The sequence below is a fragment of the Camelus ferus genome, chromosome 20, assembly GCF_009834535.1.
Source record: "Camelus ferus isolate YT-003-E chromosome 20, BCGSAC_Cfer_1.0, whole genome shotgun sequence".
In the NCBI taxonomy this organism is placed as follows: Eukaryota; Metazoa; Chordata; class Mammalia; order Artiodactyla; family Camelidae; genus Camelus; species Camelus ferus.
Genome location: NC_045715.1, coordinates 17,022,717 through 17,035,472, shown reverse-complemented (window position 1 = coordinate 17,035,472; position 12,756 = coordinate 17,022,717). Strand labels below are relative to the sequence as shown.

Genomic DNA, 12,756 nt, shown 5'->3' with positions numbered 1-12,756 from the left:
TTATGACTTTTTTTTCTTGTATTGCTCAACTGGTTAGGACTAGAATATAATGCTGAATATAAGCAGTCACAGCATTTTTGACTTGTTCTTAATTTTGAAGAGAATTAAAAAAAAATTTAAACTATTCAGTATGTTGGTTGCTATGACGCTATTGTAGATACCTTTTATCAGTTTAAGGAAATTTTCTCTTATGTTTAGCTTGTAATAGAGTATTTTTAAAAAATTCAGTAGATGTTAAATTTTACTGGATGCTTTTCTTCATCTCCTGAGATGTTAGATTTAGGTATCAAGGTATACCAGCCTTATAAAATGAATAGGGAAATGTTCCCTCTTCATAGTCTCTGAAAGAATTTGTATGATATTGGAATCACCGGTTTATTAAACATTTGGTAGAACTCATGGGTACAACCCTCTGGGCCCTGTATTTCTATATGGGACAATTTTAAACAACTGATGGTTTCTTTGTTATAGAACTTTTCATATTATCTCTTTTGTTTTTAATAACTTTTGGCACTTTCCCCAGGTATTTATGTTTTCTATTTACTATAAAGGTGTTCATGACAATTTCTTACTATCTTTCTATTGTTACATATGCATTGTGTGCCATCTTATACACCTCATAATTATAATTTCCCTAAGAACCTTCGCAGATACTTGATAATTATTTTAGTCTTTTTGAAGCATTTACTTTTGACTTTGCTGATTGTCTCTATTAGACATATTTCTAATTTTAGTAACTTTGCTCAATATTTCCTTTTACTACCTTTGCATTTATTCTATCATTTTGTTTCTAATTAAGTTGGAATAAGCTTAGTTCATTAACTTTTCAGTCTTTATGAATATGTTTTATTACACAGATTTTGTTTAAGTGCCATTCTAGCTGCATCTCACAAGTTTTGATATGTAGTATTTTCAGTATTATTTAGTTCTGGGTATTTTCTAATTTTCATCATTTTCTCCTTTTTGACATGAGTTATTTAGACATGTGATTTTTTTATTTTCAAGTGGATTTTTCTAGTTAATTCATTTGTTATTGTCATCTAGCTTAATTGCATTATGGTCATTAAACATGGTCTATGCAACACACACACACGCACACAAAAAGATAACATGCACTCCAATGTTCATAGCAGCACTATTTACTATAACCAAGACATGAAAGCAAACTTAATGTCTGCCGAGAGATGAATGGATAAAGTATTTGATTTTTACAGTCAGATTTACAATATAATTCGTGATTTGTGTCCTTTTTGAGAAGTCCTTTACCAAATCCAAGGTCACTAAAATTTTCTCCTATATTTTCTTTTAGAGGGTTAATAGTTTTATATCTAACATTAAATCTTAAAAACCTTTTCAGTTCCCTCTTGTGTTTGCTCCCTGCCACCAAATCCTGGCAATCCATTTTTTGCTTTATCCAGGAATACTTTCTACTAGCTTTCCTCTTTCTTACTCCTTCTAACAGCCTCTCAGATGATTCCACCTCCCCCTAATCGAATAGAAAAGAGTATTCCTAATTCTTTTTTAAAATTATTTTTTATTATGGTAAAAAAAAAAAAAACACGTAACAAAATTTACCTGTTCTATCTTTGGGCCAGTGACTCAAATCTCCAACATACAGAGCTGCACTGAGTAGCCACTGGCCTCACATAGCTCTTTAAATGTAAATTAAAGGTTTTAATCCTCACAAAAAAAGAGGGACTTTATCTCAATATTTGAGATAAGAAAATTAAAGTTCTATAAAAATAACTTGCTAAATAACCCTTTAATGCTTGATGCTGCTCTTTATCACCAATTTATACAAAGCTGTTTGAATGATTCCCAGAGTTCTTAACCCCAAAGCTGAACACTTTGCAAACAATTTCCCTTTATTTTGTCCTTTTCTTCCTTCAAAATAGTACATATGGGAAATCCTCATTAATTTCACCCCACTCTTACTTGATATTCCTTCAGTGTATATACTTCGTACTATACATGTATGTAAAATGTGTGAATGGAACATTTCAGAACCCTGAGCTATTCCTGCGTCTCTTCACCCGCTCCCCCTTTGTTTCTCTAGAGGACTACCACCACCCAGCATTTTAAGCTTCCAAGAAGAGCATGATCATACCAGCCAGCTGAGCCTTTACGTGGCTAAACAGATTCACTTGGGGAGCTTTAGAAACTAGGTTCTCACACTCCTACTTAGAGTATCTGGGCATGGGGTCTGGAAATCAGTATTCCATCGAGGGAGCTTGAGGTACAACCAGGTTTATGAGTTAAAACCTCAGCTATCTCAGTCTATAGAGGGAGGAATTCATTTTCCCCTTGTTTCTTCCAAGATCGTTAGCAGGAGAATAGAAAGGAAACAAAAGCACAGAAATAGATGAATTTTCTACATACAGTCCTGTACTTCATTCTCCCAAGACAGACACAATGCTCAATAGAATGAAGTTTATTTATCATATATACAAGTCATGTCTGACAACTGAGAAAATGCTATTTACACAAAACATCATAGATTAAAAATACACAGTATTTGTATTTTAATACAATAATAGTGTCCCATGATACAAACAAGGAAGTTCGATTCCAAGTTTGCACTATATAGTTATTTGCTCTGCTACAAAGAACTATAGTGGAGGTAAACTTTGGCAGTATGTTTCTCAAAAGTCAAATATTACTGAATTTCATGTACAGGGTTCTGCATCTGTAGAGGAAGAGACAACTTCTTCAGCACAAGCACCAACTTCTGAGTCTTCTACTTCCAAATCCTCACCAGTTTCCTCTTCAGATTCAAATTCCTGACTATCCGGTGATTCAAAGTTATCCAGAGGTTCATTACTCAGTCTCTTTTAAAGAATAAACCAATAATTAATTGTAAAAACATTAAAATCCAAGCCTATTATCAGTATGCTGATGTAACTGACCCTCAGTGCTGTAGTGAGGTTTTATTTCATAATATCTCTCAATTAAGTTCACCTGTAAGTAGTCAAGTGTTATATCAAAGTCTTTACCATGTTAGAGCATTTTTTTGCAAAGACACAGTGTTTAATAATTTGCTTGCTTCTTTTTTTTAAAGCACTCACATGCTTTCAGAACACAGTCTGAATCAGCACTTCTCAAACTATGTGTGGTGAAGGACCACGTTTCCTAATTTCCCATCTGCTGGGGACCAGTACTTTCATGGCAGCTGAAGGAGCTCATACAGAGCTTCCAAATGAAAACTTCAAATATGAATTCTGTCACAGCTCTAAAATCTAAGGCAGAAATTCAGTACAAGAAAAGTTTTGATTTGAAAAATATCCCCCGACCCTAAATAAATAAATAAACAAACCAGGGGAAAAAAACCAATAACAAAAAGAAACAAAAAACTTTCTCCCCATCAACAAGATGATTGTTTGCAAACATGAACAAGTTTAAGATATATTTTTTAAGCCAAGACTGGTAAAGTAATTCTCATCAGGCTAATTCTTCTTATAAACACATTAACTACCTCCAAATTAAAAATTTTAAAAGTCAGACAGCACCTGTTTCTAATGGCCCAATACTAATTAGTGTTAGATACACATATTTGTTTGCTCATGTCTTGTACAATTAAATCTCCTTGCATTTAAAAAAAATAAAAAAATTAAAAAGTCAGATAAGTTATTCAGCACACCAATTACCAATTTTATAAATGACAGTACAGACTGGCATTAAAGTTAAATTTAAAATGGTCTGAAAATTTGTCAGCTGTGAAATATGATTTTCCATATATTTTTCCTTTATATCTCCCTACAAGAAAAGCGATGTTTCATAATAGTAAATAATAGCATCCACTAGTTACTGGGCTCTCACTTTTGTCAGTTCCCTCATTTTTCTGTCGTAATTCATTACTCTCATAAGAAGCCTACGAACTAGGCACTATTACTCCCCCTTTATAGATGAGGAAAATGAAGCCCCGGCAGGATAAATAACCTGCTTGACTCAAACTTAACGGTGCCAGGCAGGGAGCTAAGACTCCAGCCCAGAAATCCGATTCTAGACCCCAAACACTTACTGACCACGCTTTCTAGAAAAAGGGGTGATTCTGAGTCAGGTGCAGGCTGAAATACCCACCTCTATGACCTCGGCCATGTACTGGACATGCTCTGCTACTTCTGCCAATTCTTTATTCTCTTTTTTCAGGCGGGCAATTTCATTGTCCTTTTGTTCAATTTCTTTATGAAGCTATGTGACATAAATTAAAAAGTTCAGTATTCCACAGATTTGCTAAACTATAAACCAAATTATGTGCCTCCAAGTGTATAACTGATAGATACATTAGCACAAAGTTCCTAACAAAGGTGCTATCTTTGGCTCTCAACACAACAGGTTTCTTTTTGTGTAATTCCAGTAACAGTTTCCTAATTAAACTTTCATTAGGCCAACGTTAAAGCTAGTTTATATTGCTCTAATAAAATATGCTCAAGCAGCAGAAGGAAAATAATCCCAGAATGTTTAAAATGCCACAAATTATATTCAGTACATACTTTCTCATTTTCCTTAAGTGCTTCATAGAGAGCCTTCCTCCGTTTTTCTGCCACTTCTTTCCAATAATGAGAAGATGGATTTTCTAAAATAAATTAAAATTTTACATGTAACTTTGAAAATTACTATTATATACTGCTATAAAACCCAATAATTTCTTGTATTTAAAAAAATTTACTATCTTACCCAGTACTCCACAATACCCATTTTTAAAAGATTAAAGTTAGGAAACCAAATCAATTAAAAAAATTTTTCCCAACATTGTGAAGATTCCAGTCCTTCAAAAGAATCTCAACACAAGTATGATACACATGTAACTTTCACCGAGGTTGTTAAAGATGTGTGCAACATTTGCTTTCTGTGTTTGTATTTTTTAAATTTGTTTAACACTGGCATTTGTGAAAAGTTAAGGCCAGTTAGTTTTACACTGTCTTTAAATTTAATTTGTCCAGTTTCATGATTAGATTCAAGCTAAACATTCTGGCAGAAACCTGTGTTAAGTACGCTGTATCCTTCTCAATGTTCCATCTGGGGAACACACACTCATCTGCCACAATGCTGGAGATGTTAAATTTGCAGATGATTTCTCCCTTGAAAGATACTTTTTTCCTTTAGTAACAAATAAATGATTTACAGAGTAAAATTTTTGAGTCTGTGTTAACATCCAGTTCCCTACCAACCTTTCACCCAATTTTAACTCTGCTGTTTTCTTGCTTAAATCTATTACTTCTATGGTGGATGAAAAAGAGTGATTTTCTATTTATGAAATTCCTTCTACATTAGGTAGTTGGTGTTATTCTGTAAAAGAACTTTCCCTACCCCAAATCAGAACAAAATTAGCAGTATGGATTCATGTCTTCTGTTTTACTTCAGTGTTATACTCCATTCTTGTCCTTATTCATTTTGATGCTCAAATCTTCCTAAATTTAGCCAGGGAGATCCCTTCAAGCAGACTCCTTGTCCTTTTAACACATCCATCAGTTTCTGAGTACTTCCTTATTTTCTAACACGACAGGTTCCAAGCTCACTCTACAGTTTCCCTGCCCAAGTCCTGGAAGCAGCCACTTCTCCAGGGAGCTTTAAGAGAGAATAGTGATTACAAACCAAGAACCGGGCGTGGCTGTGCTTCTTGTCGCATGTTTCTGGGCTCTTTCACTGGCAGAGTTAAGAGAGGCTCTTTTTTAAAGTCATCAGTTTATACCAACACTCCACCTCCACAAAAGGGTTCCTCCTTTCCTTCCCCATTACATAGTGTATCTCCTGTCACCATACCATCTACCCAGCAATATCAGCGTATCACTCATTTGTTCAATCCTAAAACACACACACACTTTTTTCAAACTTGCTATACCAATACCACTGCCAGCAAAAATTAAATTCAAGATTTCTTTGTAGTTCTTTTAATCCTCATAATATGTCCCCCTAAGGGTCTATTGTCAGAGTTCTGTGTTCACGTTACATGGATTAATTTTTTCATTTATGTGGTTATGTTAGCAATATGATGTATAGTTGTTTGTTTCCATATTTAACTTTAATGTTTCTTCCATCAATCTTTGTTAATTTTAGTCAAATTAGAAATAAATATCGCAAATCCTATTGTTTATTTTACATTATTGAAGAGCTTCTTTATTTCTATGCAGTCAGCCTTTCCAGTTTTGCCTAATAAAACCCCACTGTCTTCCTGGCAACTCGAAATGTGTCCAAATGTCACTATAACCTTGAGTAAGTCGATTAACTTGTCTAGGTCTCATATTTTTTCCTCAGCAATAATATCTAATGACCCATGAGTAGTACAGAATTAATCATCTTCCATACTGCTTACAAATCATCATTAGCTTCCTCTTTTGATTTCTACTGGCATTCCATTAAAAACTAGTATTTACTACAGCACATGCTTCTCATTCATCTTCCCTACCTTTATTGTTCCTGTTGGCTCCCTTACTTCAATTCTCTTGGTATCTTCTAATTCCTTTCTTCAAATTCATTCCTAGACATATGTCTTCTGAAAAGACTATTTCCAAGTCTTGTAAGTCCGGTATCAGAGCTGCCATATTAATCACTGTCTTTTTCTTTAATATTTCATCCATAGCTGGGTCTTACCAGTTAGTGTTTTATATATTTACAACCATAAGCAATTTTAAATTATCGAGAACACAAAAGTAAAATATCTAATAGGTTAAGAGGCTGTGGGCAGAATTCATAACAGTATAATAAATAATATTTACCTTTATTATAATTTAAAAAATTTTAAATTATACATTTTTTCATACCTGTAATCATAAGATCAAATGCTTCTTGAGTGACTCCTCCAAGATCTTTATTTTCACTATGTTCTGGGATAGTAACAACTCCAGAGCTGGAAGTCTTAGATATTAACTGATCGTTCCAATGTTTTCTTTTGGGCAAGCCTTTAACCAACTATAATAAAAATGTATACGTCAGTCTCACTTATTTTGTTTTACTGAGTAAGAAACCTGGGCGGTTTTGTCACTTGTGTATTGAATATAGAGCACTCACATATCTGTATCTTTTTGATACCTTTGGATCTTTTAAAAAATTACACAACTCAAAACTTTACCAAAATGTATAGTTGTACTCTATTTGCAGCAACTATTTTGGATTAGACTTGGGTCTAAGACTTAGCTAAATTTATTTTTATTGTTTAAATAATTCAGTACCATGGAAAGGCACTATTTTAAACCTGCAAAAGTCTAAAAACCCTCATTCATGGTTATTACACCCTTTTCTACAGGGCTAAATGAATGAGCCCAATTTTTATTCTCAAAACATCAACATTAGACCTCTAGGCTAATTCATAACTTATTACATCATTCCAGTTCTACTACAGGTATTCATACCAATTCAGAACTTCCTAAATTGAACAATTAAAACAAAAATCACTTCGGTGGGGGATACAAAATTGTTACTCTTATATTATTTTCATTAATTTCATTGATTTAGGTATTTCTGACAAGAAAATCTTTGAAATGTTTTTAAAGTAAAGGTACTATCATCTGTACCCGATTCTAGCCCAAAAATACCTACCTCATTTTCTCTTCCAACAAGAGACCCAGCCGCAGAAGGCTGAATCATCTTCAGAGTTCTTCTTGGAACAGGACTACTCTGAAAGTCAAGATAATAAATATCTGGTTACTAAGTTTCCATATGGATTATTACTGCATTAGTCCCACTATAATTAACAACAACAAAAAAGAAACGCTAAAGACACTAATATTTGATCAGCTGTGTAAGTTTATAATGCTACACATGGACAAGACACAAACAAGTAGCTTCTCTCCTCCCACTGCAATAGGTGCTGCTGCTATGGTCATACAGTCATTTGTTTAGTTAAAACAAAAATATGACAAAATTCCTAACACTTCAAACCATGTGTGATGGAATTGCAGTATAACAGAAATATTTGTATTCCCTCTTAAAAAAGATCTTCCACAAAGAAACTAGGAATTTACCAAAATCATAACATTTTTGGTAGAAACCCACAAGAGAGGCAAATTGGAGGGAAAGGTTAATTATTTATACTGCAAAATACTATTTCCCCTAATCAAAAGGATTTATCTCAGGCTTCCTTTAAACTGTGAATATCCCCTAACACATTTATATGAATTGAAATATAATTTTTAAGTACATTACACAAAACCACATGTAAGAAGACCTACTCCCCACCTTCAGCCTTCACCTGACTGTAGAAGCAGTTTTGCTTCAAGCCCATTCGATAGCAGACAGTGAAAATGTCAGTGCTTGAGGTATACTGAAACTCTAAAATGCCCAAGCTATTGTTTTGAAAAAAATACTGCCTTCCCTGTAATATGTAAATACATTCCTGTATATTTCCTGTTCTAAAAGCTCTCTCTATTTTTGCAAAAAAATCATTAGTTATACTGCCACTATGGGATAGCAAACAATGGTGAATACTCAAACAAGGTTAGCAAGAACATGATACCAAAGCAGCGTGAGAAAGTTAATGATTCTACACTGTACTTCACACGACTAGAGTTCACCTTTCCCACGGTAAAGTTTCTACTGCTGATTATTATCTCACTATTTAACTGAAGAACAAATGCCAGTTACTGGGAGAACAAATATTACACCAACTTTCAGATACAATTTAGATGATAGATTAGTCAAAAGTCTCCAGACAAATAGAAGAAAATAAAGCTTTGGAACCTTAATAGTAGGAGGTGTGAATTTATTTAAATGTTTGCTACTAAAAAAGGCCAAAGAAGCCAGCTACATTACTGTCACAAAAAAGGACAACTTCTAATATTTAACTTTTATACCTGTAAGCTTTACAGCATCCAGCCCCCCAAATGTAATATTGTTATTATCATTTTATTAATACAGATCATGCATTAGAATAGTAAACTCTTTTGAGCCAGAAAGGTTCTTTTATATCAATGGGTCTTAATCTCTTTAGAAAACAATTTGAGATTCTGTGAACTACCTCAAAAAACAAACAAACAAGAGCACACTTAGAATTTATGTATAACTGGCAAGGAATCCATGAACTCTTAAATATACTCTTAGCGATCTAGTTTCAGTCCAATTCCCTCATTTTACTGATGAGTAAACTGAGGTTGAGATGCTAAATAACTCACCCAATGTCACAGTTTTGGAGGCAGAACCAGAATCAAACAGAACCCAAATCCTTTTATATCCTAGTTAGTTTTACTATAGCTACTAAAGATTAGACTTCTCTTTAAATATTAGGATCTGCTGGAATTATATAATTATTTGTCTGGGACTTGATTCAAAATAATTCAGTGGAGGTAAGAGTGAATGGAGATGAAGACGAAACAAGACTGGCTGCATACTGATAACTGATGAAAATGGGAGAAGTAAACTGAGATTATACTGTTGACTCTACTTTTGAATATCTGACGATTTTCGCAATAAAAAGTTTAAAAACACACACCTACAATGCACAGTGGGAAGATGTCACCATCCTGAATGGAAGCTGATAGAATCAAATCCACAAATTATCAATGCAAAGTATTAAAGAAAAATAGAGTAAGGAACACACTGCATAAGGCAAGGTAAACAAAACAACCTATCAAAAAGCATCTGCTATCACTTACAAAAGGCTTTTATTTATACTATACAATTTAAACCTGCAAACTGATAAACTTTCCTGACAATGTGGTCTCACTCCCAAGAACCCTAAGAATATAGTTTAAGTTGTGTGGTAAGATCTAGCTAAGTTGTAAATCCATTTAGAACAGTAAGAGCAAAGCCTGTCAAAATTACAAACCCAAAATTAAGCTCTGTCCTTAACTGTTAAAAGAATAAACATTTGGGAGAAGATTTTCAGTGACAGTATAAAACAGGGATTCAAAAAGCGTGGCAGAACAAGCAGGTTAGATGGTAATGAGTATGATGTACCCTGGAAATATATTCAATATAATGCAAAATGTGTCCCTGTGGTCAGACACTAATCTGAAGATACACGCAAAAGGATTTTAAGAAAATCATTTCATGAAATGTAGGAGTAGAAACGAAGCAATAATGATCTTGTATACAGAAAATCCTAAGTAATCTACTAAACAACTATTAGAACTATTAAGTTCAGCAAGGTTGCACGATACAAGATCAAGATACAAAAATCAACTATTTCTATACAGTAGCAATGAGCACAACAAAAATTTAATTAAGGAAATGCTCCCGTCTACAAAAGTATTAAAAAGAATAAAATACTTAAGAAAGAATTTAACAAAAAAAAAGTGAAAAACTCAAAACTCTGAAAACTACAAAACATTTGTTGAAAGAAAGTAAAGACGACCAAGATAAATGGAAAGACATCCTGTGTATGTGGATCAGAAAACTTAACATTCAACCATAATTAATTTTTAAACAGTTCTCAATTATTACTTGTCCTCAGACTAAAAATTGAGTAATTCAAGGATTACTGAAATTGTAGCCAGGTTAAATTTGACTAAATTATGTCAAAAAACATCTAACTACATGCTATCTACAACAGATCAAAGTGATTGTATCACATACCTTGACATTCTCTTGGATTCCTTCTTGTTTCTGCTTCATACTGGGATTCATTATACACCTGATGACGAACAGAAGACTAGTTAATTCGAAAACAGAGTATCATCTGCATCAGAAGGTAAAATCTAGTTTTTCTGCTGTTGAAAGTACAACTGTAGAAATCAAAATAAAAAAATCATAACAATAAAAAAAAATGATGGAACTATCTTTTCTCACTGTACCCAAACTCAGTCCTATCAATGACAAGTGACTAAATCTAATGACTTTAATTATCTCTACTTTATATACACACAAACACACAATTCTGGCTGGAAAAAATCTTGTTCCAAAAGGAAAATCTGTGTTCCCAACAAATTTACAAAACATGATGATGTCCTGGATTAAATACAAGGCTTTCAAAGATCTGAAAAATGGTCACCAGGAAAAAGCAAAACAGGTATGTGGGTATGCCCAAATCTGTCCTAAAGAACAGCACCCTAACTTTGCTGTTTCAAAGGCAGATTTAAGCCACAACAAACGTGTCTCTGGTAACCAGCGATAACTCAATATCCAATCAAGATTATGCATTTACGTGTGTAGGGAATGTTTAACTACCACTACGAACTGAGACGCTGATCGAAGCAAAGAGGGAGCAGGAGATGAAGAGGTATGTAATGTTAACAGATCACTGGGCCAAACTCACCCCAAGCCCAACTCTAAACTCCCGGACCAAGTCTGTCTCTGAAACAGATCTCCCTGATTTCTGTGGCCATGCGTTTCTTTACTCAGGGCATATGACCCATCACATGTTAATACATTGTACACTATGCCCTAGCACACAGAAAGGCAAGCAAAAAAATTTAGGATGCAAAATTTAATCTAATTGTGCGATGTACCCTATTTTCTACCCTATTTCACGTTAAGCAAATGCTGGTCGGGACCAACTAAACTGAACCAGAGCAATGATTTTCAAACTGCAGGTCGCGGGGCCTGGGATCCCAAAATCACTTAACGGGTGTTTGGAAAAATGTAACTGAACAGAGTGGAATTGAAGAGACGAGAATACAGCAGAGTGTGTGGCACGGGAAGGATAAATACTGCTTCGTAAAAGGTTCTAATTTGGTTGGAGGGTTGCGTCCTGAATTGTGATATAAGGTGTGCTTTTCGTACGTGTCACGATTTAAAAAGTTGAAGGCCACGGGTCAAGTCTAATCCTTCACTGTTTATCACACTGCCGCCAACAACCTTGCACCCTTACTTTTTATTCTCTAGCTTTTAAAAACAACTAGACTGAAAACTCCGGCATAGGACTGGGTCCAAGGAAATCCTGATAAACTGGTGAAAAAAGTGTCACCAAGTCCAATATTCTTTTTCAAATGGGTGATGCAGGATTCAGGGACCTCCTCCCACGAGCCCAGTGTGCGGACCCCCTCGGATGGATCACCGCCACTTACACGGCCAAAAGGGCGGATGCTCCGGCTCACTGAGGCAGCCAGGCATGCCTAGGCTGATGCCCTCCCACAACGTGCGGCACACGAACCTCCCCGCGACCTGGCCAGCTCGTTCTCGGGACACCTAGACCCAGAGATCCAGCAAGAAGGCGCATGATCCGGCGCTGTGCGCCCGGGCCCTCCAACCACGGCGCGCGTCCTCGGGACGGCCCCCGCCAGCCAATAGGGAGCGCGGACGGGACGGCGCGCCAAAACCGACCCAACCAATGGCGCAGCTCCGAGCCTCACCTCGCTCCCCGGCCCCGGCTCCCGCGGCCGTTCAACAGCCCTTTCACCCAGACTGCGGCCCGGCAGCTGTCAGGGGTGTGCGACTTCCGGCCGGCAGGAGTCAAAGCGGCTCGTCTAGCAGCCCCTGCGGACGCCCCGTTTGGCCACCTCTCTCACACTTACTGGATGGAAGTGCGCAATCCTCGTAGCGAACGCAGCTAGTTCTGGCAGTGGCGGCTCGCACGGGATCCACAGCCGACCGGCGCCGGTCCCCACAGCCGCTGGACTGCTGGCGCGCGCTGTTGTAAGAGATTAGAACCCCGCCCGCCGGCCCTAGACGGCCACGTCACGGCCTGACGCGAGTCGAGGGGCGGGGCCCGCCGAATCAGGCGAATCGCCTCTCGCCTCCGGCCGTTTAGGCGCCGCTCCGTCCTGCGCCTGCGCGGTGGGCGTAGCGTGCGTTGGGGCATGGAAGGTCACGGGGTTTTGCTCTCAGAGGCTAGTGCCCTCGGATCCTGCCCTTTGCCCTTCGCTGCGGACTAACCGTCACAGTGGA

The 12,756-nt window shown here is 36.6% G+C and overlaps 1 protein-coding gene across 3 annotated transcripts; it reads right to left on the bottom strand.

Annotated features, from left to right (window-relative positions):
• Window positions 1-2,416: 2,416 nt before the first annotated feature.
• Window positions 2,417-12,539, bottom strand: GMNN (geminin DNA replication inhibitor). 3 transcript variants are annotated; one of them, XM_032462593.1, is made up of 7 exons: window positions 12,384-12,539; window positions 10,507-10,564; window positions 7,534-7,611; window positions 6,759-6,906; window positions 4,491-4,573; window positions 4,078-4,188; window positions 2,417-2,828 (listed from the first exon to the last, which is right to left on the bottom strand). In XM_032462593.1, exons 2-7 carry the CDS (start codon window positions 10,555-10,557, stop codon window positions 2,667-2,669), a joined length of 633 nt encoding a protein of 210 aa, XP_032318484.1. In that variant the 5' UTR covers window positions 10,558-10,564; window positions 12,384-12,539; the 3' UTR covers window positions 2,417-2,666. The 3 variants fall into 3 exon arrangements, with proteins under 3 accessions (XP_032318484.1, XP_006182271.1, XP_032318485.1); XM_006182209.3 differs by lacking the exon at window positions 12,384-12,539 and adding an exon at window positions 12,222-12,339; XM_032462594.1 differs by lacking the exon at window positions 12,384-12,539 and adding an exon at window positions 11,937-12,081.
• Window positions 12,540-12,756: the final 217 nt, after the last annotated feature.